A 25,903-nucleotide genomic window follows, 5' to 3' on the forward strand; every position below is an offset into this window, starting at 1 on the left:
CCTTTGCAATAATTAGCGCTGCCAGAACACAGGGCTGATTTGTGTTCAGGCACGTGTTTTGGGAAGGTCTAGGTTTGGCCAACGCGATCGTCATGCTGCAGGAGAGTCAGCATCCGGACAACATTTGTGGAATTCTGATCCAGTGTTGTGGCGTGATACAAAGCTTGTCAGGTAAAGGGATGAGTAAAGGATTTAGAGCTGGCGGTTTTATTTCACACTGAGAAATCCCAAACCCCCAAGGCCTGTCATACAAAATGTTTTTCGGTGTCATCGCCGAACTCTGTGATGCAGAATAGGTTTCTAGCACATGAACCATATAACTCACTTTGTTTTTTGTTTTTTTAAATTACAAGCAGCACAAAAAAGGACTGACGTGTGTACGTGTGTGTGTGTGTGTGTGTGTGTGTGTGTGTGTGTGTGTGTGTGTGTGTGTGTGTGTGTGTGTGTGTGTGTGTGTGTGTGTGTCATAGGTTACTGAGTCAGGGATGAAACAAATGCTGTTGTGTCAAGGATGGATGACATGAAATGAACTGTGAAGCAAAGTTGGAATAACTGTGCAGTGCGCCTGCCTAGTGCACGTGATGTGTCACTTATTGTTAACGTGCTTTGTAACAGAACCTTTCAGACAGTCCCACAAAAATGTCATGAAGCGTCAGAAAAAACACAATTTGGAGTTTGAACACCAGCTTAAAAGTACAGAATCTTACACAAGACGACCAGAGCCACAAACAATAAATGCTTACATTACAAATTCAAATCCAGAATGCAGAGGTTTTTAGAAATCAGGGTAAATAATATGAATAATAGAAAAGCTCAAATTTCCACCTTTCTGCAACTCTGTAGGTTTTAATTTAAATTGTATGCTTTGAAAATATACATGATGCAGAAGGTTGGGCACTTTAATTAGTCACTTTTAGACTAAAGAGCACAAAGAGAGTGTAAACCTCCAAGGCAGCCCACTCTCTGGGCAGTATTTCATTTTAAGTAGTTTTGACCCTTGAAGAAGAGGTCAGGGGTCCAAAGTAAGGTGATATTGCCATATATTATTCCCTATATGCCTCTATGTTTTCAATACAAACAATGGTGATAATAAGCAGTTTTCAATAGCTTTCTGTTATATTATAATGCTTTTTGTCAATTTTCATATGAGTTTTCATTTGTATCATTTTTGTTACATCTGGCAGTTTTGTTCAGTTTATTGCTTAAAAATGTGTTGTGCAATTTATTTTTGTTTTCTGGCGGGAAAAAAATTCAAACTGATGATGTAGAGGTCTCAAAAATTTTAAAACAGTTATGTATCAAATATAGGATACACTTAGTGTTACAGGGTTAAGTTGACCTTGAAGACCTTGGTGGATGTAAGCCTAATTTTAATGGATCATTAACATGACCCCACTCCAGTCCCGTCGCCAGATCTCAGTCTTAAGGGGGGCTTATGAAATCCAACAGGGGGGCACCACTATTGTTAGCTTGATTAGTGATCTGGCTTGGGTGGGCGGGCCAGGGCAGGCCCAAGCGTATCAGTGGGCGGGCACGGCCCCCTAGGGCCCGCCCATAGCGACGGGTCTGCCCCACTCTACACCCCTACAGAGCTTGATCAGAATTCATTCAAAATTTTTCGAGCCATCGTGTTTACAGACAGAATGACATGTACACAGATGCTACCAAAAGCATAACCTCCTTGGTGGAGGTGAGTCAGTACATTTAAATCCAATGTTATCTATATAGCGCCAAATCACAGCAACAGTTGCCTCAAGGCGCTTGTCAATAGGTTAAGAAAAATGTCTTACTGAAACCTTCATTCATGCTGATATGAATTGTTTTCATTAAGGAGATAGTCCCTATGCAAACAGCAGGTTTTATGGATCACTGAGTAACCAGAAAAGTTGCTGAATTTTTTTTTTTTCTTCAAAGATTTACCGCAACACCAAGAAAAAAGGAAATATTTACTTTCATCCATACTTCTATTGCACTGGGGTCATAACAGAAATTGATGGACCAAAACTGAGAAAATACAGCTTTAATGCTTTACCTGAACTGCTTCAGTGCAGGATAATTGCATGTTGACATTTAACACTGGTGAGCCATATAGCCACTGACCTGCTGGCAAATGAATAATCTTGAATTATGAAAGCAGCCAAAAGATGGAGAGCAAGAAAGAGAGTGAGAGAGCTGTCACGAAAATTGGAATTAAAAAAAAAAAATGTGTGAAATCTAGCAGTTAAGATTCCGTATTGATCAAAGCACTCACTGAAGAAACATCAGAAGTTTCAAGGACTTGGTGTTGAAAAGTTTAAGTTCATTGATTGCACAAGTCATGCACACCAACTCGGAAGAGCGGAAGCTTAAATTTATCACTGCTCATTCTAAAATCTCCACAATACTCTCTGTGATGCAGTGATGGAGCCCTGCACTTGGTTATTATCAATCTGAGGCTCAAGCAGGTCTTTGGAGCTCACCACGAATGTTAAATGAGAGGGTGCATATACATACACTTAAACATGCATCTTACAATTATTAGTATTTCATACAGCATTGTTTTTTTTTTGCATTTTTGGCCACAGCGGCCTTTCGTGACAGTGGAGAGAGAGAGGAAATGGGGGAAAGATACAGTAGAAGACACTATGTCTGTGTAGATTCTCAGTTATCCAGGTCATAGTAGTCTCTGGAGCTTGAAAAAGGCGACTGGACTTCTTTTTTGTTTCTTGAAGACGTTTACATGGAGGAAGTGGAAAGTAAAGCTCTTGGTTCTTTCAAAGGGAAGGCACCTAGCCACTGGTACAGATATGTAGATGACACCTGGGTCAAAATCAAAACCCGAGAAGTAGAAGCCTTCACTCGTCACATCAACTCAGTGGATAAATACATACGTTTTACCAGGGAGGACACCAGAGATAACAAGTTACCATTCCTGGACTGTGCGGTGCTTATCGAGGAAGATGGAAGCCTCAACATTGAAGTTTACCGGAAGCCCACACACACAGACCAGTATCTCCTCTTTGACTCCCACCACCCTCTGGAACACAAACTTGGGGTGATCAGGACCCTACAACACCGTGCGGAAAGTGTTCCCTCTAAGGCAGAAGGGAAGCATAAGGAACACACACACATTAAGAAAGCCCTCAAAACATGCGGTTACCCCAACTGGGCCTTCATCAAATCAGCTAAGATGCACAGGAATGAAGGCCAAACACAAACTACAGAGAATGGGAAGGACAAGAGGAACAACATTGTCATCCCATATGTGTCAGGCTTGTCAGAGAAACTCAGAAGAATTTTCTCCAAGCATGACATCTCAGTATACTTCAAACCAAGTCACACCCTAAGACAAAAACTGGTTCATCCCAAGGACAAACCCGCCAAACACAAGATCAGCGATGTAGTGTATGCTGTTCAGTGCAGTGAAGAATGCTCGGACCTCTACATTGGTGAAACCAAACAGCCTCTTCACAAACGAATGGCACAACATAGAAGAGCCACCTCGACAGGACAAGATTCAGCTGTACATCTGCATCTGAAGGAAAAAGGGCACTCTTTTGAGGATGCCAATGTCCACATTTTGGACAGGGAAAACAGATGGTTTGAAAGAGGAGTGAAAGAAGCCATCTATGTCCACTGTGAACAACCATCATTGAACAGAGGAGGTGGATTACGTCACCAACTTTCCCCCGCTTACAGTGCTGTCCTGAGCTCCCTTCCCAGACGTCTCAACCCCCATTCACACCTTTGTTCCAGTGACCTCAATAGGCCACAGGAAACAATGGAGCGGAGTCCTAATTTGGTTTCAACTGAAACCACTGATTAAATATGACCCACGCCCCCTTCACACCTGGGCACATGTGTTCAAGCACATGATCAATAGAGGGTCATAACCACCTCCAGGGGACTACGCCCACAGGGGTTTAAATACCTGGGTCTCTCCACCATTTGGTTGAGAACTGAAGAAGCCTTTCGGATGAGAGGTGAAACGTCTTCAAGAAACAAAAAAGAAGTCCAGTCGCCTTTTTCAAGCTCCAGAGACCAGTAGAAGACACGCGGGCAAATCGGCGACGGGCTGGGACGCGAACCCGCGCCGCCCACACCGCACCGCAACACGGCGTGTGTATGTGGTTAATTTGTTAATGGGAAGAGTGAAAACATGTTCCCATCATAAGACCTGTCCAAAATCCATATGAATCGGTGCCTGTCATGTTAGCATTGTTTCAACTTCATCAATCAATCTTTATGTAATGTACAATTATGAAGTAATTAAAAACTACTGCACCAAATGAGACTGTTCCCTTTGGATGTGCATAATGTCAGGTTGTCAACACATAGGATTCATCCTCTTTTTGAAGTCCTTGTTTTTGAGAAAATGATGACTAGCCAATCAAAATCCACAACTTTTGTTACATGTGGCATTAAAGCTGGATTCTTTTTGATAATTCTGAATTCAACGCAACGTGTACAAGTCGGAAGGTAGAACTGAAAAACTACCTCATTTATAAACTTTATACACTATATTGCCAAAATTATTTGCTCGTGTGCCTTCACACGCATATGAATTTGAGTGACATCCCATTCTCCATCGGGTTTAATATGATGTCAGCCCACCCTTTGCAGCTATAACAGCTTCAACTCTTCTGGGAAGGTTTTCCCCAAGGTTTAGGAGAGTGTTTATGGGAATTTTTGACCATTCTTCCAGAAGCACATTTGTGAGGTCAGACACCTACGTTGGATGAGAAGGCCTGGCTCACGTTCTCTGCTCTAATTCATTCTAAAGGTGTTCTGTCGGGTTGAGGTCAGGACTCTGTGCAGACCAGTCAAGTTCTTCTACACCAAACTTGCTCATCCATGTCTTTATGGACCTGCTTTGTGCACTGGTGTGCAGTCATGTTGGAACAGGAAGCGGCCATCCCCAAACTGTTCCCATAAAGTTGGGAGCATCAAATGGTCCAAAATGTCTTGGTATGCTGAAGCAGTAAGGGTTCCTTTCACTTGAACTAAGGGGACGAATCCTGAAAAACAACCCCCACATCCTATTCCCCCCTCCAACAAACTTTATAATTGGCATAATGCAGTCAGACAAGTACATTCCCCCTGGCAACCATAAAACCCAGACTCCCCCATAAGACTGTCAGATGGCAAGCATGATTCATCACTTCAGAGAACACGTCTCCACTGCTCTAGAATCCAGTGAAAGCGTGCTTTACACCACTGCATCCAACACTTTGCATTGCTATTGGTGATGTAAGGCTTGGATGCAGCTGCTCAGCCATGGAAACCCATTCCATGAAGGTCTCTATGCACTGTTGTTGTCTGTAGTAATGGCATCTACAGAAAGTTGGCAACTTCTACTTACAACGCACATCAGCATCCGCTGACCCCGCTCTGTCGTTTTACCTGGTCTAGCACTTTGTGGCTGAGTTGCTGTCATTCCACTTTGTTATAATGCCACTAACAGCTGACTGTGGAATATTTAGTAGTGAGGAAATTTCACAACTGAACTTGTTGCACAGTTGGCATCCTATCACGGTATCACGCTGCCTAGGTGCCTAGGTGCTTTGTTTATCCACCTGTGGCCATGGAAGTGATTGGAATGCCTGAATTCAATGATTTGGACAGATGAGTGAATACTTTTGGCAATATAGTGTACATTCAGTGTAAGGTTTGCTGTGTTGCTTTTCTATGAACAACTGCTCATCCATGGACATGTCTAGTAGCTCACTTAACCAGGGAAACAGCAGAAATATAAGGGTCCCAAAACTCCATCCATTCATTTTCTTAATCACTTATCCGCTTCAGGGTTGCAGGTGAGCTGGAGCCTAATCCAACTGTTGTAAGGTGAGAGGTGGTGTACACAGTAGGCAGGTTGCAGTTTATCCCATGGCCCAAAAATGATACTGTATAATGTTTTGTTGGGTCAAGAATAAAAAAATAAAAAAATAAAAAAGAATGTGAATTTACTAGGTAAGCTGTCTTTTGGGGGGAATGATACATGAGCAAGCCAGGTTTAAGAAACATACCAGTTACCCAGCAGAGGAAATCCAACTTCTAGTAGGATCTCTTTTTACTCTTTCTAGTTAGAGAATGCTGCTGGCTACAAATAAATGCAGCATGGGTCTGATAAAGGGTATAAGAACGCTGAATTAATAGAAAATACAGTATATATGGAGGGCAGCTTTTATAACATTTTGTAGGTAAAAACCTACTTAAGGCTCTCATATTGGAAGATTAATGTGCTTCTATTCCAGAGGGGTTTCACCCAGGACTAAGAATTGTAGTATAACCGATAAGACAAGAAACCATATTTTCAGTTGCTATAAGTGTGAGTTCATATTGTTTCTGTCTACTGAATGCAAGTGTTTCTGGTTGCCTTCTTTTCCACTCGACACTTATTCTTCCAGTTTATTTTTTAAGCAAAGTTTCAAAGCCCCCGCGGTCACAGATTTTGACACTTTACTCTTTGTGCTGAGGTTAGCATCATAGTCCAAAGAAAAATAACAGGCCATGGTGGAATTCACAGGTGATCTACCTTAGCTTTACTTGGGAACTGCAAATACTGCCAGTCAGCTCTGCCTGCTGCTTCCCAAACATTCGATCCTCATCAGTTTTGCTAAAGGCCTGTTACGGCGCTCAGCACCTAGCCTGCTATTTAAATCCAGGCTGCAGCAATATCAGCTGCATCCTTCTTCTACTTTTGCAAGAGACTCATCGAAAGTGTATGAGACTAGACAAAGACTACAGCAACATACAATTCAAAGTTCTCTTCAGTAAGAAAGAAAAAACACACCTGTAATTTATTTAAATGCCTTAGATGGAGACCTTCAGTTGATTCACTAAAGTATGTCTCAGAAGCACTGCTTTGTGTTTTCTTAAAGAAAGTCTGGCCCAGCTATATTGAAAGTAAATGAAAGATTTTACTTACCCTATTACTAGTTTGATCTTCTGAAACATCCTCTTCATATATTTGATGTTTTCCCCCCTCAAATATATGTGATTATTTACCATTTTGCAAATGCAACATGCTTTTTTTTTTATTATGTCTAATGGGTAACAGCCAAAGTGATGGATATTTCTTTTCACTGTTATGTGGACAGTTATCAAGTTTATTTTCCACTGAAGCACACTGGTTCATACTCTGTCCAGCTTCTCCTCAACTGCCTTATTGACATCGGAGGATGGATGGCACTAAATTTTCTGAATTTTAATGAGAAAAAGATGCTGTTTAGAGCCAGTGGCACCAGCAATCCACCCTTTTGTTGACCTTTCTTCTCTGGCCCTATATGAGAAATCCATTATCACTAATTTAGGTGTGAAAATAGATCTGACTTTAAGGCTTGATATTCATGTAAATGCAATGGTAAAATCCTGCTTTCCCCAGTTGAGGTGGCTGTCAAATATCAAGGCTCTAATGTCCAAATGCAATCTGAAAATGTTAATGCATGCTTTTATAACAGCTCGTCTTGATTACTGCAATGCACTTTTTATCAGACTTAGCCAGACCTCCATTGCTTGCCTACAGCTGGTGCAAAATGCTGCTGCTCGATTTTTATCTGGTGCAAGCAACATCACTCCGATTTTGGCTTCCCTTCACAGGCTTCCAGCTCATTTACGAATCCATTTTAAAATTCTTTTGTTTTTTATATCTCTTAATGATCATGTCCCGTTTTATCTGTCTGAACTTCTACACCCGTATGTCCCGTCTCGTTCTCTCAGGTCAGCAGACCAGATGCTTTTACTTGTTCCAAAGACACAACGCAAACTCTGAGGTGATAAAGCTTTCACACTTGTAATTCCGACATTATGGGATGATTTGCTGTTGCAAATCAGACAAACTCCTTCACTTGCTGTTTTTAAATATCATTTAAAAACACACTTTTGCTCACTGGCCTTCAACCCAATGTGAGATTGTGACTGTGATCTTAAGTTACTTTAAAAAAAAAAAAAAAGTACTATTATTATTATTTTATTTGCACTTCTACAGCACTGTTGTATTTCTGTATCTTTTACCCTGGTATGGTATGGTATGGTATCTGGTGTATAATGTATAATAATATTTTATTTCTGTCCATTTGGAGGCAGCAGAAATTATGTGTAAACACAAACTGGCATATTAAGTTGTACAGGAGAATTTATTACCAACCAGTTTAAAAAATGGTTGGTAATAAATTAAATAGCAGTTAACTGTAGCATAAACTTGGAATGTTCCCAACTTTCAGCTCTCTTTTGGTCTCGACCAGCTCCTAAATGTTTCACTGTGCTCCTCGGCTGCTGCATTCCTTGACTTTGTCTGTTGCTTTTTTAGACTCTGCTGCCTTACAGTAAACTTGAAGGCTGGAAAACCAAAAACAGTGAGCTTAATGTTGACCCTGTTTATTTCCATTGCCTCCGCCTTCTGCTGCTGCTGACATGTCAGAATTATAATCCAACCCATCCTGGTGCACTTTGTCACCATGGTGACAGTATCCACCAAAAAAATTCAACAGCATTAGACACACTGCCAACACATCACTAGTCTCCTTACACCTCCCACCTCACCTCTCATACCTCAACAACAGACTTAGCTCTTACCATTGCTCATCACACCCCTCAATCACCCCCTTAAGTAACTTCCATTTGGTGAGCAATATGGTACTTTTAAAGTCTAGTACTCTGACACAACAGCCCTTAAGAAAATCCTATGCTGAATTCTTTGAATGGAAAAGGAGAGATTATGTGTGTACATAAGTACATATATGAAGAGGATTTTATTTGGCGAATTTATGTGCTCTTCCCCTACGTATATTTCTTCTTCTCTTCCTTGCAGAACCACCTTTAGCAGCAACAGCTTGTTTCTTTTCTTTTTCAGCCATTCTGTTGTTGCTGCTATGCCTGTGCTCATTGTCCTGTTGCATGACTCAACTTTGGCCAAGCTGTACTGTAGCTGTTCGACAGATGGCCTCACACTTGACTCTAGAGTACTTGGTCCACTCGATGAGTCAGCTCAATGACTGCAAGTTGCCCAGGTCATGTGGATCAAGAAAAGCCCAAGTCATCACCCATCCACCACCATGCTTAAGAGCTGTTATGAAGAGACCAAATAACTCAACTTCAGTCTAATCTGTACAAAGGATGTTTTTCTAGAAGTCTTGTGGTTTCCAAAAAAAAAAAAAAAAAGCCATGCTTGTTCACTCTCCTTCTAACTGTACTGTCATAAACTTTAACATTTAACATCCTAACTGAGGCCTGCAGATGTAGTTTCTGAGATATCTCTGAGCAGTCCATCGTCTGACCATAGGGTGAATTTGCTGGGATGTCCACTCCTGGGAAGACTGGCAGCTGTCTCTAGTCTTCCTCACTGTAGAATGATGGACTTCAAATTATTTGGAAAATTGCCTTACAACCTGTGCCAAACTGACAGGTGGTAATAACTGACCATTGCTCCTTGTTATTGTGTTAACACACACCAGACCTGCTTTTATAGAGGTGTTCACACTTGCTTATGATCAGCGAATCAAGTACATTTGACAATCAGCACCTGACTGCTACTTCCCCTCTTACTTTTTATGGAAGCAGCAAAGGCGTTCTTAAGTTTTCACCAGATTTTACATGCACCATTGATCTAATACAAACCATCTGTCTTTGTCATTGGTGCAACAAGAGAATAAGCATGCTGTAAATCATTAAAAAAAAAAAAGTATCCCACCTGAATGCAATTTTTTTTATGATACTAATTTTTTTATGATCTACAGCATGCTTTTTTGAAGAATGTTGCTGGCTAAACGGTTGAAAAACAAATTCTTTTTATCTTTTTTATGTGCTGTGGCCCCATGGTTGCTTTGGCACCTATGCCTCAGGCTGACTGCGACTGTCGACATTAAAACATGTCACCACTTTGAGTAATATGGAAACATTGTGGAAAAGATTAAAGGTTCACGTTTTCATTTGCAACATCCCACTCCCATCACAATCTACATACAGGGGCTTTGATGAATCCTTTATTCTCATGGTCCTGAAGATGTAATGTTTTCCACCAAGTGTAACTGAAAGTATAATCAGAAATTAATTAATCTGCTGGTCAAATCTGCATTTCTTTGTGTTCCTGCTCAAACTTTTTCAAGCATCAAAATTTTAACACGCACCATGAATGGTTTATATCTTTTTTTTTTTTTTTTTTTACACTTCATTGTCAGGGACTCTCAGTTTGTAACGTCTGTACCTTTCATGCATGCCACATTAGTCATGCTACTCTGGTTTTCCAGCCTGACCTGAAGTTAGAGTCCACAAGAATAAGCCAGCCTAAGTCTCATGGCAGTTCATGAAATAGTCACAACTTATGAATGTGTTCATGGATGATAATTTCATATATATAGTGCATCCAGTTTGAAACATTAACACAAAAGTGACTGGAATCCAATCCCACAAAAATCATTATTTGTTAGCTGTTTGTTTAATTAGGATAACCTATCATAAGACAATATACCATGCTTTTACACCATTAGCTATTATTTTAAGGTGAAGTAATCACTTTTAATTGTGTTTACTACATGTGAGATGGCTCAGTTTTCGTAGTTTGGGTATAAAAACATTAATTTCAGAAAAGCTCTCGGAAGAAAAGAGAAAATGGATATCCACGTACACAAACAAAGAAATCTCATTCTGTGACTAATTCACAAATTGCCATGGGTAAACATAACACACAAAATAATGCTTAGATCTGACAGTACATTCTGCTGCTGCATTTCTTAGTACAAGTTTGTTTTTCTATCACCTGCAATTATACTTCTTGCCTCTCCAACATGCACAGGTGCCACATATAGTTACGCATGTGCCCAGCAGGAGCCAACGTCTTTTTGTTGCGATTGAAGTATTTTGAAACAGAACAACAAACCCCTGAACCGCAGCTCACCTTTGGTGAGCAAAGTGTATGTTTATTGAAAGAATCCTTAGAATTCCTCAGCTGAGGTGGATAAAAAGGGGAATATACTGTTCAGCCTGGTTCATCAAATGCTTTGATGGGCTTGGTTGTACTTTTCATTGCTTTCTTGAGAAAAACAGGCTATACTTAGAACATAAAGCACTATAACATTAGAAAATAAATATACATTCACTGGTCACTCTGTTAGGTACCCCTGTTCATCTGCATCAGCCAGTTACATGGCAGCAACTCAGTGCATTCAGGCATCTAGACATGGTCAAGATGGCCTGCTGAAATTCAAACCAAGCATCAGAATGGGAAAGAAAGGTGTGTAAATGACTTTGAAATTGACGTGGTTGTTGGTTCCAGACAGGCTGGTCTGGGTATTTCAGAAACTGCTGATCTACTGGGATTTTCCCACACAACAATCTCTAGGATTTAGAGAAAATGGTCTGAAAAAGAGGAAGTATCGAGTGAGCAGCAGTTCCCTGGGCAAAAATGCTTTGTTGATACCAGAGGTCAGAGGAGAATGGCCAGGCTGCTTCGAGCTGATAGGAAGGCAACAGTAACTGAAATAACCACTCTTTACAAGCAAGGTAATCAGAAAAGCAGCTATTAAGGCACAACACAACAAATCTTAAAGCAGATGGGCTGTAGCTCAGGAGGTAGGTAGGTCACCTACTGATCAGAAGGTCAGCAGTTCGATTCCTGGCTGCCAAAGAATCCTTGGACAAGATGCTGCACAAGTTGCTCTCCAGTGCAAGTGCAAGTATGAATGTGTGTGAATGTTAGATAATAAAAGCACTTAGATTAGATACTCAAAGAAGTGCTTGTATGAACAGGTGTGAATGTAGAAAAGTGCTATATACTAGTCCATTTACCATGGGCTACTGCAGCAGAGGACCACACTGGGTGCCACTACTGTCAGCTGAGAACAGGATAGTAAAGCCACAATTTGCACAGGTTCACCAAAACTGAACACTGGAAGAACATCCTCTAGTCTGATGAGTGTCAATTTCCCAAATTCACAGCCTACCTGCTGACCATACCCATCCCTTTATGACCAATATACCCATATCCTGGTGGCTGCTTCCAGCAGGAACACACCATGTCACAAAACTCAAACTGGTTTCTTGAACAAGACAGTGAGTCCACTGTACTCATATGGCTTGCACAGTTACCAGATTGCAATCCAATGGAGCACCTTTTGGATGAGGTGGACGATTCTCATCATGTGCAGCCAATAAATCTGCAGCAACTGTGTGATGCTATCATGTCAATATGGACCAAACTCTCTGAGGAACGTTTCCAGCACCTTGTTGAATCCAAGACATGAAGAATTAAAGCAGCTCTGAAGGCAAAAGGGGGTCCAACCCAGTACTAGCAAAGTGCATCTAAAAATAAAGTGACCAGTGAGTGTATAAAGACTTTAAGGATCTTATTAGGGTTGAAAAGAACACGTAACTATGACTGTTTACTCTGTGATTGCGACTCCAAATACTCAACAACATCATTTATTATTTGTTTTTGTTTTTAAATGTTGTAGGAACTTTCCTGTCCCACAGGAAACAGCAACTGATGAGCTTCATTTGAAGAGTAACTACTATTGCTGTTTTTTCACAGACATGACAGAGAAAGCTTTAATAAGAATAGCTGGCTCTTAGTCTTCTCTATAAATCTATACAGGAGTAGAAAAACAAAACAAAAACATCTGTAGTAAAAGAAAAAAAAATATAGGTATTGGTCAGAGGCTAGGGGAACAGAGGCATAGCTGCCAACTGTTTTGCCAAACTGTTAGTATAGCTCAAGCCAGGTAAAATCTTACTGGATATGTTGTACAGTGAATAGCATATGAAGAACTAACAGTGCACGTCACAAGGCTACAAATAATTGTGTGTATTCGATGGCGTTTGGAGTCTGCTGGTAAGCTTTTGTTTGAATGTGGTGATGAATTCAGATCAGGACAATTCACATTCAAACTGCACTTTGTGGACGTTTTGCCAAACCCTTCTTACCTCCTACCCCCCTGCATTTCGAATGCACCCCCCCCCCCCCCCCCCCCCCCCCCCCCCCCATATTCTTTCACATTAGAAATGCTGCTCTGCTCATTCTAGTGGCACCTGCTGCCAAGCTTGCCATGCTGTGAGGTTTAGATACACTAAATTCATAGGGTGTATGCAATAGTTTCAGGTAGAGTTCAGAAAGCCACAGTGGAGGCAGTGGAATGCACAAATTCAAACTAGAGGCATTATGCAGTAGTTCACTTATATTACATACTCAAAGCCAAGGTGGGAAAAACCATTCACTTTTCTGAAGAGTAGATTCAAAGTACAACACTATACCTGTGATTTAGTACTTTTACATGGTGGACCCACATAATGCTGCGATTCTGTCTTACTGGCTTTTCTCCAGAGTACAGCAGACAGACATTAAGTCTGGTTAGTCCTAGGAGATTGACCTTTGAAGTGCACATTGAACTGTAAAGCAAAGCAGATGATTAAATCAGAAAGCTGTCTTGGCTTATCATTATAACAGTGAACACAGAGAAAATAAAAATCAGGATTACTGCTGCGCTGCACATAGGGAGAAATGCCTATTGACATTATTGATTATGAAACCACCAAAGAGAGTCTTTTAGGCACAGCCTCTTTCATTATGTAAAATATTGCCTTTGTCTCTTCACATCATTACTTACAGGATTACATCTAGTCGAACGACCGTAGCCTTTGAAGGGCTTTAATTTCTGTGGGCACTTTCGTGTTTGATCAGAAAACTTGGCATTTTGGATACCCAGCATTTGAGTACTCAAACTGTCTGCACCAGCTGCCAACACATACCAGAGCTGCAAACATACTCTGATCAGAAATCGTGAAACAGATGAACAAAAACTAAAGGACATGAAAAGTGACAGTTGTTTGTTTCAAACCATGGCTTAAAATACCCCTGATGCTCAATTAACTTTAGTCCTAATATGATTTTAGTGAAATGCAAAAGGCCCGAAGGCAGTCTGATGTGCCCTGCCAAGTACATGTATAAAACTTTCTTAAGTGGACATAATAGAACAACAATTAAGCTTCAGCTTCAACCATGTGAAAAGTATAAAGAAAAAGTTTAACACCTTCCAAAAGACGAATACGAGGGAAAATAACTGTGTGCATGAAATAAGGAACCTTGAGAATCTTTAACTATAATTTGAAAGAGACTAAACTATGCATGAGTCAAAAATCAATGAGTTCTGATTAAGCATTCAATTCTCTGTATTTGAAATCAATCAGAAACAGATTCAGTTCTCTTTAATCAATGCTTTCTTTTGAGAAGAGCCTGGTTATGTGACCACTGTATTAAACATGACTTCAGGGTTTAACAAAGAGAAAATGAGTTGAATAAAAACTAACACTTTTCATACTCAGTATCATAGATACAAACAAGACTGCGTTCGAACGATTTAACCAGCATGACTTGGAATCAGCGTTCAGTCTTTTGGCTCGACATTATATGATTTAAGTTGTGCATTTTGCTGTAATTTCTTTATGATACCAGTTGTGCTGTGAGGGATTTTAGTTCAAATACTATGCCTGTTATTTTTTTTTTAACTACCACTACTACCAAACCTACCACTGCCAAACTTTCATATGAACATGAACTCTTATATTAATTTGATATTAGATAAAAGCATCCCTGATTGAGTATGGAAGGATACACAGAATAATTGGTTTGTCCTGCAGCTGTCTGGTTTTGATTCTGCCCCGGGCCCCTCGCTGTATGCCGCCTCCCCTTTTTATCTCCCCACTTTTTCATCAGTTTCTGCTGGCTTTGTCAAACAAAGGCTGCAAAGACTTCCCAGATTCATTTAAAGACAGTATCGTGTTTTTCACATTTGGCTTCTTAAGCCTTTTATGTACACTGACCATTTTAATCTTATTCTCTGAAGGGCTGCTTCGAAGTGTGGATTAGAAAGAGGCGTCCGTCCCACTCCGCTGTCTTCTTCGCTGCCACAAACAAACATTACGTCTGTCTTGTTGTGAAAGTTGTTTGCATGAACACAGCTCTGCGCGTTCCTGCAACACCTCCCTGCTCTGTCCCATTCTCATTTTTTCATCCCAGATTGCCCTTGATTTTTCAGGTCTTCTCTATTTCACTTCCCTCCTATTTTCACTTTCTTTCTCCTCCTTCTCTTGCAGCAAATCCCTTGCTTCCTCCACCTCTTCACCCACTGCTGCCTGAGGGTTTTGAGAAATTGTTACATAATGCTCTTCAAATTATCACAATGGATGCATTATGGATACCGGGGGGGGTGGAGGGGGGTGTTACTGGGTGCGGTAGACATTACAGAATTTGATAAGGAGTAAAGCAATGAAATTACCAATCACTTGCTTTGCAGATTAAATGGGTCAATCTATCATGTTCATGGTTATTGAGATTAAAGGAGATTGTTCTGTCAGTTGCTGTGAATGTGCGCGCGTACATGCAAACTACTGAATCATCCCCCATCTCAGCACCAAAGTACCGATAACAGCTGGGTGATTCTGATGACACATGACAGTAGTTCTTACATTGTCTTGGCTGTGCCTCTAAAACACAACATCACTCTACTTCTTCATAGCAAGGGATTTCAGTCCTGTTTGTCTCTTATCGAAACACTGGGCTGTCTTTCTGTATTTCATAGCCTGTGTCCTCATCATTTTTCGTTTTTTTGAGCTGTTTCTAAACCGCTCTTTTCCTTTTGCATCTCTCTCTCTGTCTGTCTGCTTGCTGCTCTTCATCTAGCTGGTCTGAGCTCCTCCTGTTTCCTTTATCCAGCTGTCTGCGTTCAAGGGAATTACAGAATTCGTGCTTCACCCAAAAGAGACAGGACGGTGCCTGGGCACAGCTCTGGCAGAAGTAGACTCCCAGAGCACTTAATGCTGCTGAAAACATCCCCAGCACTCATGTCCAACCTTCACTTCTGGCTAAATACTCACTGAGCAGGACAAAAAAAGCAGAGAATTCAAATGATGAAAGAATTATATGCCAAAGCCCAGCACACATACAGAAAATCCCCCAAAGCCACATAGACACTCTTCTTCTGTGCATTATAGATCAGTGGTAACGCCGCTCCCCTATGGATTCTACTTGAAATTACATGATGAACTAGACTTAGCTAATATTTGTCATAATGGAATACCAAATGCAATATACATGCATGTTTCCAAATAAGTCAATATTAGGTAAACACATAATTTCAACTGAAACTAGCAAAACAGCTTTGATTCTAAAATCGTTCCTTTTTTTGAGCTAAAGTTTAAAATTTCTCCGTTTCCATCTGCTCTGTGAACGCTACCTCCCTGCCTGTTTTTCACCATCTCTTCTGTTGTACGGGTTCCATTAGGGTGGCTGGGAGGACCTACCTTCAGCTGTCTGCCTTTTGAGAACTTTTTTTTTTTTAACTGTACTACAGAAAGCTGAGAAAGCTTTTCAGGAGTAAAGAAAATCTGACTGAACTGACAACCTGTTCAGCTTGCTTATCTCCTGTTTTGATTTTAATGAATTAAAATCAAACACCCAAGTGCCCCCATGGCAAAAAAACCCTTGGTCGGGTGCATAAATTATGAGAGGAACGAAAATGAGCCAAGGATCTAAGGATGTCTACTGGGTCTGGTTGGAAAAGAACGGCCTAACTACTGTATTTTTTAAAAATAATGAATGGAATATTAAAATCCATGTAATCTTATGAGAGAAGAGATACGGGACCCGGGTTAGGGACCTAGCTAAAATCCTAGGTAGAAGTTAAATTGCATTCTTCTGCACTTACACTTACTTTTGCTATTTCACATCCAGAACTTCACACTTTGAAGTACAGCAACATGAAGCACACTACAAGTCTTCTTGTAATGCGCTGGCAGATATTTTTCAGTCATTTATATTATGGTTGGAGGACAGCTACGAAGAGGCTGCGAGGAAAGCTGCAACCACCTATTACCTGCAGAAAGTAAGGCAAGTGCTGAAGAGTCAGATGAATCGGAAGAACAAGATCCGGGCAATCAACACCTACACCCGGCTAGTCATCAGATACCCTGCTGGGATTATAAGCTGTCCAAAGGAAAAAATAGATGCCACCGACATCAAGACAAGAAAGTTTCTTACTATGCCTGGAGGGTTTCACCCCACATCCAGCACCCTGAGACTGTATGCTAAGCAGATGGAAGGAGCCAGAGGACTAGTGAGTGTCAAAACCACTATCCTGGATGAAACAACAAAGATGAATACATCAGGAAGCTGGCCACAAATGATCATGTGCTTAGTAAGTATCTAAGGCAGCAGAAACCTGAGAAAGAAGAGAGGGAAGAACAGGAGCCAGCATGGAAGGACAGACCTCTGCACAGCATGTGCCACCAGAGGATAGAAGGGTGATATAGATAAATCCTTACCAATGGCTGGACAAAGCTGGACTGACAGACAGCACAGAGGCACTAATCATGGCAGCATAGGAACAAGCTCTGAGCACAAGATCAGTAGAGGCTGGGGTGTACCACACAAGGCAAGACCCCAGGTGCAGGCTGTGCAGAGATGCCCCTGAGACAATTCAGCACATAGCAGCAGGACGCAAAATGCTAGCAGGAGGGGCACACATGGAGCACCATAACCAAGTGGCCGGCATAGTATACAGGAACATCTGTGCCAAGTATGACCTGGAAGTCCCGATGTCAAAATGGGATACACCCCCAAGGGTGGTCAAGAGTGACAGAGCTAAGATCCTGTGGGACTTGCAGATACAGACAGACAAACTTGTAATGGCTAACCAACCGGACATAGCAGTGGTGGACAAACAGAGGAAGAAAGTTGTAGTATAGATGTTGCAATACCAAGCGATGGAAACATCAATAATAAGGAACACGAGAAGCTTGAGAAATACAAAGGGCTGAGAGAAGAGCTAGAGGGGATGCGGAAGGTAAAGTTAAAAGTGGTCCGGGACTAAACTCCATCCTCCTCACACTCACCCCCACAGAGCGGGGTTTACCAGAGACTACCGTCAGAATTTGGGAGTGGAGAGGATGGAATGACCTGCTTGCAATCCTGACCTCAGTCCTATTGAACACTTGTGAGATCAGCTTGGGTGCACGCTTCGTGCCACAGTGACCAACACAAGCACAATGGCTGATTTGCAGCAGATGCTGGCTAAAGAATGGGATGCCATCCCACAGCAGTGTGTATGAGTGGGGGCAAGCGCTGTCATCTTGAGGATAGTGTTTGGCTCCAAACTGTGGAGATATGGGATTGCCACTGGTTGCAGAATCTCACCTATCTCTCTGCATTGAGATTGCCTCCATTTATGACAAGCCTGATTGTCAGCACCTGGGGTACCAGAAGCTAAAAACAAGAGTCAATAGCAGCATAAGCTGTCTGGCATTGGCAGAGAAGATTTGGCAAGTTTTTCATGGCTGCAACCCACATACTCAACCGACAAATGCATTTTCCTTACAAAAATGGCACCATTTAAGGGGAAATAAACAGGCTTTCTAATAGTATAGGATTTATTGCCAAGAAGCATTGTTACAACAAAGAAATAATCAACCAAACACAAATTTCCTTACCTTTTGTGCTGAGTTTATATGCAATTCTAATAACCATTCAACAATTGTTACCTGATATTGTATCATTACATGAAAGAAGTAATATCTAATTTAGGTTAGCTGGTATATTTTGAAAAACAATTAAGACCATTAAACTGTTAATATATCTTATCTCAATCTTTGACATTTATGAAACAAATCACTTGTGAACGTGTAACAGGAACTCTTTTCCTTTGTACAAAAAGGAGAGATGTCAGTCTTAATTCTCTTGAAATCACTGTATGTCATAGCTGTTAATAGCCTATTGCTCAGACTGACATTTAATGCTTATCTGGTAACAATTATCAGTATAGACAGGGCAGCAGGACAGTGTTAGTATTCAGAGAGATTGTCTGCAATAGTCTGCCAACAGCTGTATGTCCTGTCAAAATGTCTTTGCACAAGACACAGAAATCCCCCATACTTATTCAGTGGGAGACACTCTGGATTAAAGTGCCAGCTGAATGCCTAAAAATGTAAAGATGCAGAGTGTAGACTTGGGAACTGTCCAATATACTAAAAAGCTGAGGTTGTCCATTAGCAGCTTAACAGAAGTCCTCTTTCTGTCTCTCATCTCACATTTCTTACATCACTCATGCGCACCCATTTGCAAACTTCTAGGACAACTCATAACCGCTACATAGACACAGCATCTGTGCACCCGTTTGTTTTTCCCTAATCATAACTACAAAAACCAGCCCACTCCAATGTCAGGAAGACATTTGCTTTCGCAAATGAAGCTTTCAAAAGTATCTCACAAGAGTAATTGTAAATGTACAAGCTTTGACCTCTCTCTCTCCATCTGTAATGGTCATACTTTAATCATGTTTTCATGTCTTATCATTATAAAAACAGCCAACTACACCAAAGACAGAGCAGTAGTAGAATTAGGAGTAAGAATAGATGCAACGCATGCTGACTGGGTGAAACAGAAAGGCATAGACTATATATTAAAACATGGTTTGAAAGTTTCAGCACTATTGAGGGGGCTTAAAAGACCCAAGGACTTTCTCAATACAGTGCATGCCAAGTTCAGACTGGCATTCTTGGAACTTAAAGCTTGATAAATTCAGCTTGGGAGTCCAAACTCACAATAACATAGTGGCAAAGCACTCTATATGCTTTTGGAACAACAGTGCTCTTGCTGACATTTCTAGCTCAGATGGGAGGCACTAGGCTGCACTGCGTAATTTGTTCCTGAGTTATCATCCTTTTATTTTAATAATATTTACATCTGGGATTTTTTTATTTTATTACAAATTCAGACCTTCTGGCCATGGATGATGCCAACCTTGAATAAATGTGTAGATATTTTTCTATGCATAATTTGTTTCAGCCCTTTAATACACTGAAATCAGGAGGCTAAGTATGCCAGATCACAATTTACGCTTTTTTTTTTTCCTGTGTGGTGTTCTGTTTGAGATCATTGTGATGTTGGAAAACCTCTGTTTTGTCAAGACTGGTAGTCCATTTTCATTCATTCAGTATTTGGGTGTACTCACAGTGCCATTTATAAATGTAATTTCACCTATAGCCTTTGCATTCGTGCAGCCCTTATCAGCACAACCTGTTTCATGGCATTATGCAGTCATTGTTGTAATCCTGGCCAGACCCATGCCAGAAATCCTGCACAACTCATTTTGGTTAAATATTGCCAAAAGTGTGTTGCCAATATTCATTAGGGTCCTTTGATGTGCCCTTTGTGCCATTTTCTAAACAATGGTTTTCTTCTTGGACACTGAGAGCAGAGGCTGACTTCACACAGCGTCCTTGAAATGCCAATTTCCACATTCGGCAGCACCTGTCCATGCATTTTTTTTTTTCTTTTATCCAGGGTTGTGTAAGCACCAAATTGTGTGTGATGGCATTTTTAGTGACCAGCCCCCTCACCTTCTGGTGGTATGGCTCTTCTGGCTTCTGGTATCTGGCTTCCTGATAAGTCACCTTAGGTGACTTTGGATCTCGGGGGGCTGTCCAGCCAGTGGCAGAGGCAACCAGTCGGTCACATATGGACAAAATGTCCTCACATTTTGTTGACAAATTTATTATTATTTAGGCATTATTATATCAGACACTAATTCAGTGACCCAATAAAATTTATCGAATGAAATTACAACATTTCTGAGACTGATGCTAATTTTCCACTTTTGCGATCTCAGGGAGATTTTTGGGATTCTGCTTCTTCTTTGTGTCAAGCTGACCTTATGGGATAGAAGGCTCCATATTGTTTTATTCTGTCTTAATGTAATCTTTCAAATATACCACATGTTGATGTATGAATTATCTTTTATTACAGTGTTCTAACAGCATGCTGTGATCGCAGATTTGATTTTATGCTTGTAATTATTTTTTGTCAAAAAGCACGCAGACTGCTGTCGTGCTGTCTGTACTGTTGTTTGACTCCTTTGCAAAGGTAAATAAAACTGATAAAGACAACCAGGTTGTGTTCACCTAAATTATTTTTCAGATTTCCACAACAGCCATTAGTTGATGGTGGGATACCTGTCTACCATCGGTACATGGATTTTAAAGTAATCTGGGTAAAACTGCAAAACAAGAGCACATCATTCATCCATTCATTTGGATTGTACTTATATGTGTACTTTTAAATGTAACAGTGCTCACGTTGTGACTTATGACATTAACATAAGTTCACAGGACCACAAATTCAGACAAAAATACAGCTTTAGACAGATTGCAACTGTTTTTCATGGTTCACTTCTATGTTTAGGGGTCGACTGAGAGCAAATAGTGTGAAACTCTGCACTGGGTAAAGGGTGTTTTCTTCCTCCAAGTATTAACTATGGAATACTTAAGCATTATTTTTGTGCAAGCAGAGAGTTTTGGAACGTAGAAGGAGAGGGAATGAGAAAAGCGGGAGAAGATATGATGTAAATAAAGTCTCTTTGAAGCGAGACTCTGTAATGTGTGATCCTGTCTAACACTCTTTGAAGGCTTGCAACACCTAAGTGCCTTCAAAGACAAATCTCAGGCGACAAAAGCCTCTGCCCCACACAAGTATAGAAGGCACTTTTCCCTAAGAGTCATACACATTCATACAAAACTGCACAGCACTACAGTTACATTTGTAGTTAACTGTATTTTCCTGAACACGTGTTAAAAGTGATTTTGTATAAATAAAAGCTTAGATTTAATGGCTTGTGATTGCATGTCTGTGGCGCCTACTTGCCGATACACAATAGCCAGTGATGAGAGGGAGAAAGTTTAACATCAAGGTGGCTGAACACACACAAAACAGAAGTGACAGGAGAGAAGTTAATGCGCACTCCGCACTCCAAATGTAGATTGGTTACATGAACAGTGTGCATCCAAGTTCTGATTTGTATGAATCTCCAATATCGCGATGCCAATTCAGCTCCGGACTAATGAGTCTCCACTATACAATTTTCTATGAGAATGCATACATTACATCACAAGCGTGGGTAGGTGAGAATACAGCCGAGCTGGTCATCAATCACCAGCCTAGCATCTTATGAAAAATTACTCTCTGCTGTCAGTTTACTTTGTTCACTGCCACAGCGGAGACTCGCGCAAAGCCGTGACAACAATAGTGAGTAATCATATGCTACCCTCTGCTCCTGCTGTGACTGTGAATATACTGCTGGTAGGTCAGGTGTTTTCCCATCTAAACTGTTGAGTGGGTTATTTCAATCTACAGGAGCCATCCTTCGAGTTCACAGTCGTGGGTTCAGTGTGGTTTTTGAACTGCTGAGTGGGCTGTCTGAGAGAGAGATCAGCTTTAAGGCAGAAATATGCACCAAAAAGCAAAAAAAAAATCCAGTATATGTATTTTAGTGACACAGATTCTCAAGATTTGGGAACTAACCTGTGTCATCCAAGGATATCTTGAATTGTCTTATCTGTTAGTTGGTGTACATGGGGGGGGGGGGGGGGGGGGGGGGGGGGGGGGGGATTAACCAGAAGAAGGATCAAGTGTTCTTGTACAAGCAATTATTGTTGAACTTGTAGATGTGACTGTCAGGTGCACTGTGTTTTGTACAACTGTTTTGTACAATTACTATCAAGCCTTTTGGTGGAGTCACGGCTCTTATTCGGCAAAAAAATAAATCAACCAGATCAACCTGTTCTCAAACATCCAAGCCACTTAAAAGCTTGTGTGAGATCTGCATTGGACAAATGACAGTGTTTTATTCTCAGTGGGGGCACTTGACTGCATGCACTCACTACAGTTTTTCTCCTAAGTGTACACCAAAGGCCGATCATGTTTTATAGTCACAAAGGTTCCATCAAGGTAATACCTGTGTAACAATGAGGAACAGCAGAGATGAAGATCTTCAACATTTTCTGCGGTTACAGCAGCCATCTCTTTCTTTAATAGGCCATAATCTCTGTTTTATTCTCTCAAGAAGTGGGAAGACTTCTTTTTGATTATTTAAATCTTCTGAATGCGGCAATCTTAAGTCTGTCACTGTGTGTAAAGTTTAATAAGATAATGATTATGAAGACATCTGTAGGTCACGCTTTGAAATGAAATCACGCATATTGGAACCCCACTTGTTACTTCTCAATTTTCTGATTCCCACTTCTTGACAGCTTAAATAAATACATAACCTTGGTTCTGGGCAATTTTGAGCTATTAATCAGACGAACCTTACCTACACCTTAGTTTAAGAAATGGAGTCTGAAGTCAGGGTTGCATTCAAATGCTCCAGCGATCACTGTGTTCATCTGACTGAAAGAAAATATGCCCAAACTAAATAAGAAATGTTTTCCCCTGTGAATGAATATGAGGGCAACTTCATTATGTGCTTCAATGAAAGTTTGTAGTTGCTTTGATAAATCCTAAGGGTATTTTTCCCATTGACTAATAGGGGAAAAAATGAGTCCTGGTTGCTTCCTACTGGCTGAAAAATAGTTGCTGATTTACAGAATATGCAAATAAATGCATATTTCCTGCCCTAATTGTTGCCTGATAAGGCACAAAATAGCCAGTCAGCACTGTGTGGCAGACTTCACTGCATAAAATATCCATCTTGGCAAGTTTTTAATCTTAGACTTGTTCTTAAGCTTCTTTTTTTTTTTTTTTTTTTCATTCCATTAGAATGAAATATTAGTTTTCAGTTCACAAGTAAAGTGTCTCCAGATTGCAATAAATAGGGGGAAATTAGGGAGAAACACAGTCGTGTTGAAAGTTTGAATGATTCACTAGAAATCTGGAGTTATTCATTTCATTTAGAAATGGCTGAATTACAGGCCCCAGAGTATTTCAGTGCTTTATTATTATGCTTTACTTCAGTGCTGCATGCAGGCGCCTACATGGCAATTTAATACATTCCCAACAAAATAAGTTCATCAACACCATTATAGTGAGCTCTTCAGAGGGACTCCTCTGCTTATTAACCAGCCCTTTCATAGTAAGTGTGACTCAGAGTACCGGTGAACTTTACTAGTAGAGCGTGTGCGTGTGGGGAAAAGTGGGATGCCAGACTGTCAGAGTCAGTTTAACAGTGCAAGCCATCAATAAAGCTCCAGTGACAGCTTAATTCATCTTAGGCGTCATTTACTTCAACATGCTATTCCTTAACTTGGAGCGCAGTTTAAATCCCTGCACCTGTATCATTACTGCACCCATCAGAATCTACTGTGCCCTGTCTATATGCCTATCAGCTGTTAGTCAGCATAAATTTGACAACTAAGCTTCGCTAAGGCGTTTGAGAGCAAGCTCAAAGAAGTGGGTTGACAAACAAATCCAAAAGTAGGCATCAGTTTAAACTGTAAATTATATAATCTGAATTCAGTTAAATCGCTTATTTTTATGGCAGAGCGATATACAATACACAGGGGATACTTTTGTTTGTTTTTCGCTCTGATGGCAGCGACATGGTGAGGGTAAGTGCGTTCTGAGGTCAGTGGGTGAAAGAAACGCGCAGAATCAGCCTGAGATTGAGAAACGTGTGGGGTAAAACAAGATTTTATATAACCAGTGTTCACCCCCGAGCAGATGTCACACTCAGCATTGCCTACGTAACCTACATTATTATGCAAACTTTCTCTCGACTACAGTCAGGAAAGTTCTATCATTTGCATCTGGACTAATAGCAAAGTATTGTTCGTTCTGTGATCACTGATCATGTGGTTTGACTTTGTGCGACCTTTGTGTCAAATCAAGACTATTGGGAATTGGGAAAAGCTCCTACCCGCGTTCCTCAGCTTGCGGTTCCTGAACACCGAGATGATCACAAGCAGGTTGCCCAGCACGTCAACCACCGTGGTGAAGATCAAAACACTGGCCAGGATTGCGATGACCCAGGCGGGGCGGGCGGTCCCCTCTGTGGCCAGGGTGCGATCTAGCTGCCCCAGCCGTGGCTCTGTCCGGTTCTTTACAAGTGTTAATGTGTCCGGCATCACTGGCCCACAGCCCGAGCTGCTTTTGAATCACAGCTGTAATTTATGTCCCGCAGGTACCGTCGGTACCGGTGTGTCCCACATGAAACATTAAGCGCACCTCTCCGAGTTCCACAGGAGCACAGGTAGTCTGCCTCTTAAAGGCAATGGGAATTAATTGACTAGCTATTATGTGGGAATCACGTGTGGCATATAAAGTTACACGTACTCTTGGCTCCTTCTTATCTTCACACAAAAGTCATCCATCCACGTGCCACGGACAGCCCGGACATGCGGCGGTGCCACACCTCCTCTCTGGCGATGAATGTAAATTATTCGTCGTGTAGAAAATATTTTTCCAGATAAGGTCCAGTCCATTCATATTTTAAATCTCCATCCTCGTCAAGTGTCCCTGGCTTGCTGGTTGGCATCTCTAAGTCTCCTCCTTCTGCATGTGCCCACGCTGGAAATTAGAAGGCTATTTCTTTATAAAATGTCATAGCATTCCCGGCAGAATCCTTCTCATTTAATTTGCTGTTCTGCGAACAAAAGGATGAACAAATTATCTTCCCTGACCGTTTGTGATGTCCTTGCCATGCTCTGAACTACGACGCAGCCGGCGCTGTGCGTGGCGAGGCGGCACTGTGGCAAATATAAAATCCTCAGAGTGAGCACGGAGAGACACGGCTTCACAAACAACGTTTGTGCCTTCCACTGGGCTTTATGTGCTTCTCCATTTCTCACACCTCTTGCTGTCTTTGACTTTCTCTCTTCATCTCCTAACCTACTTTGCCGAGGCATGCGTGCAAACAAAGAATTTCCTCATTTTCCCCTGCCTATCCCCAGCGTGACATCCCAGAATCTGTCTTTGATCTCAGCACAATGCTTGGTGGTGCTCTAAGTGTACACACAGCGGTGGGTCGGCATGGGAAGTCCAGTCAGCACACACACAGACATGTGTGAGGCATTTTGTCATAGTCAGACGAGAATTGTGAAAATATAATGATTGTTTTTCTTTGTCTGAAGTTATTCATGTGCAAGAACAAATGTGACGCTGGCTTTTAGGGTA

The 25,903-nt window shown here is 41.1% G+C and overlaps 1 protein-coding gene across 1 annotated transcript in view; it reads right to left on the reverse strand.

Moving 5' to 3' along the window:
* Positions 1-25,162, reverse strand: part of mtnr1bb (melatonin receptor 1Bb) — a 42,667-nt gene extending 17,505 nt beyond the window's left edge. The window contains exon 1 of the mRNA XM_030746325.1: positions 24,648-25,162. Coding sequence (XP_030602185.1) covers positions 24,648-24,855 — 208 coding nt within the window. The 5' untranslated portion in view covers positions 24,856-25,162. The remainder of the gene's footprint in view (positions 1-24,647) is intronic.
* Between the last annotated feature and the right edge of the window lie 741 nt (positions 25,163-25,903).

The sequence above is a fragment of the Archocentrus centrarchus genome, chromosome 14 (genome assembly GCF_007364275.1).
Source record: "Archocentrus centrarchus isolate MPI-CPG fArcCen1 chromosome 14, fArcCen1, whole genome shotgun sequence".
NCBI lineage: Eukaryota > Metazoa > Chordata > Actinopteri > Cichliformes > Cichlidae > Archocentrus > Archocentrus centrarchus.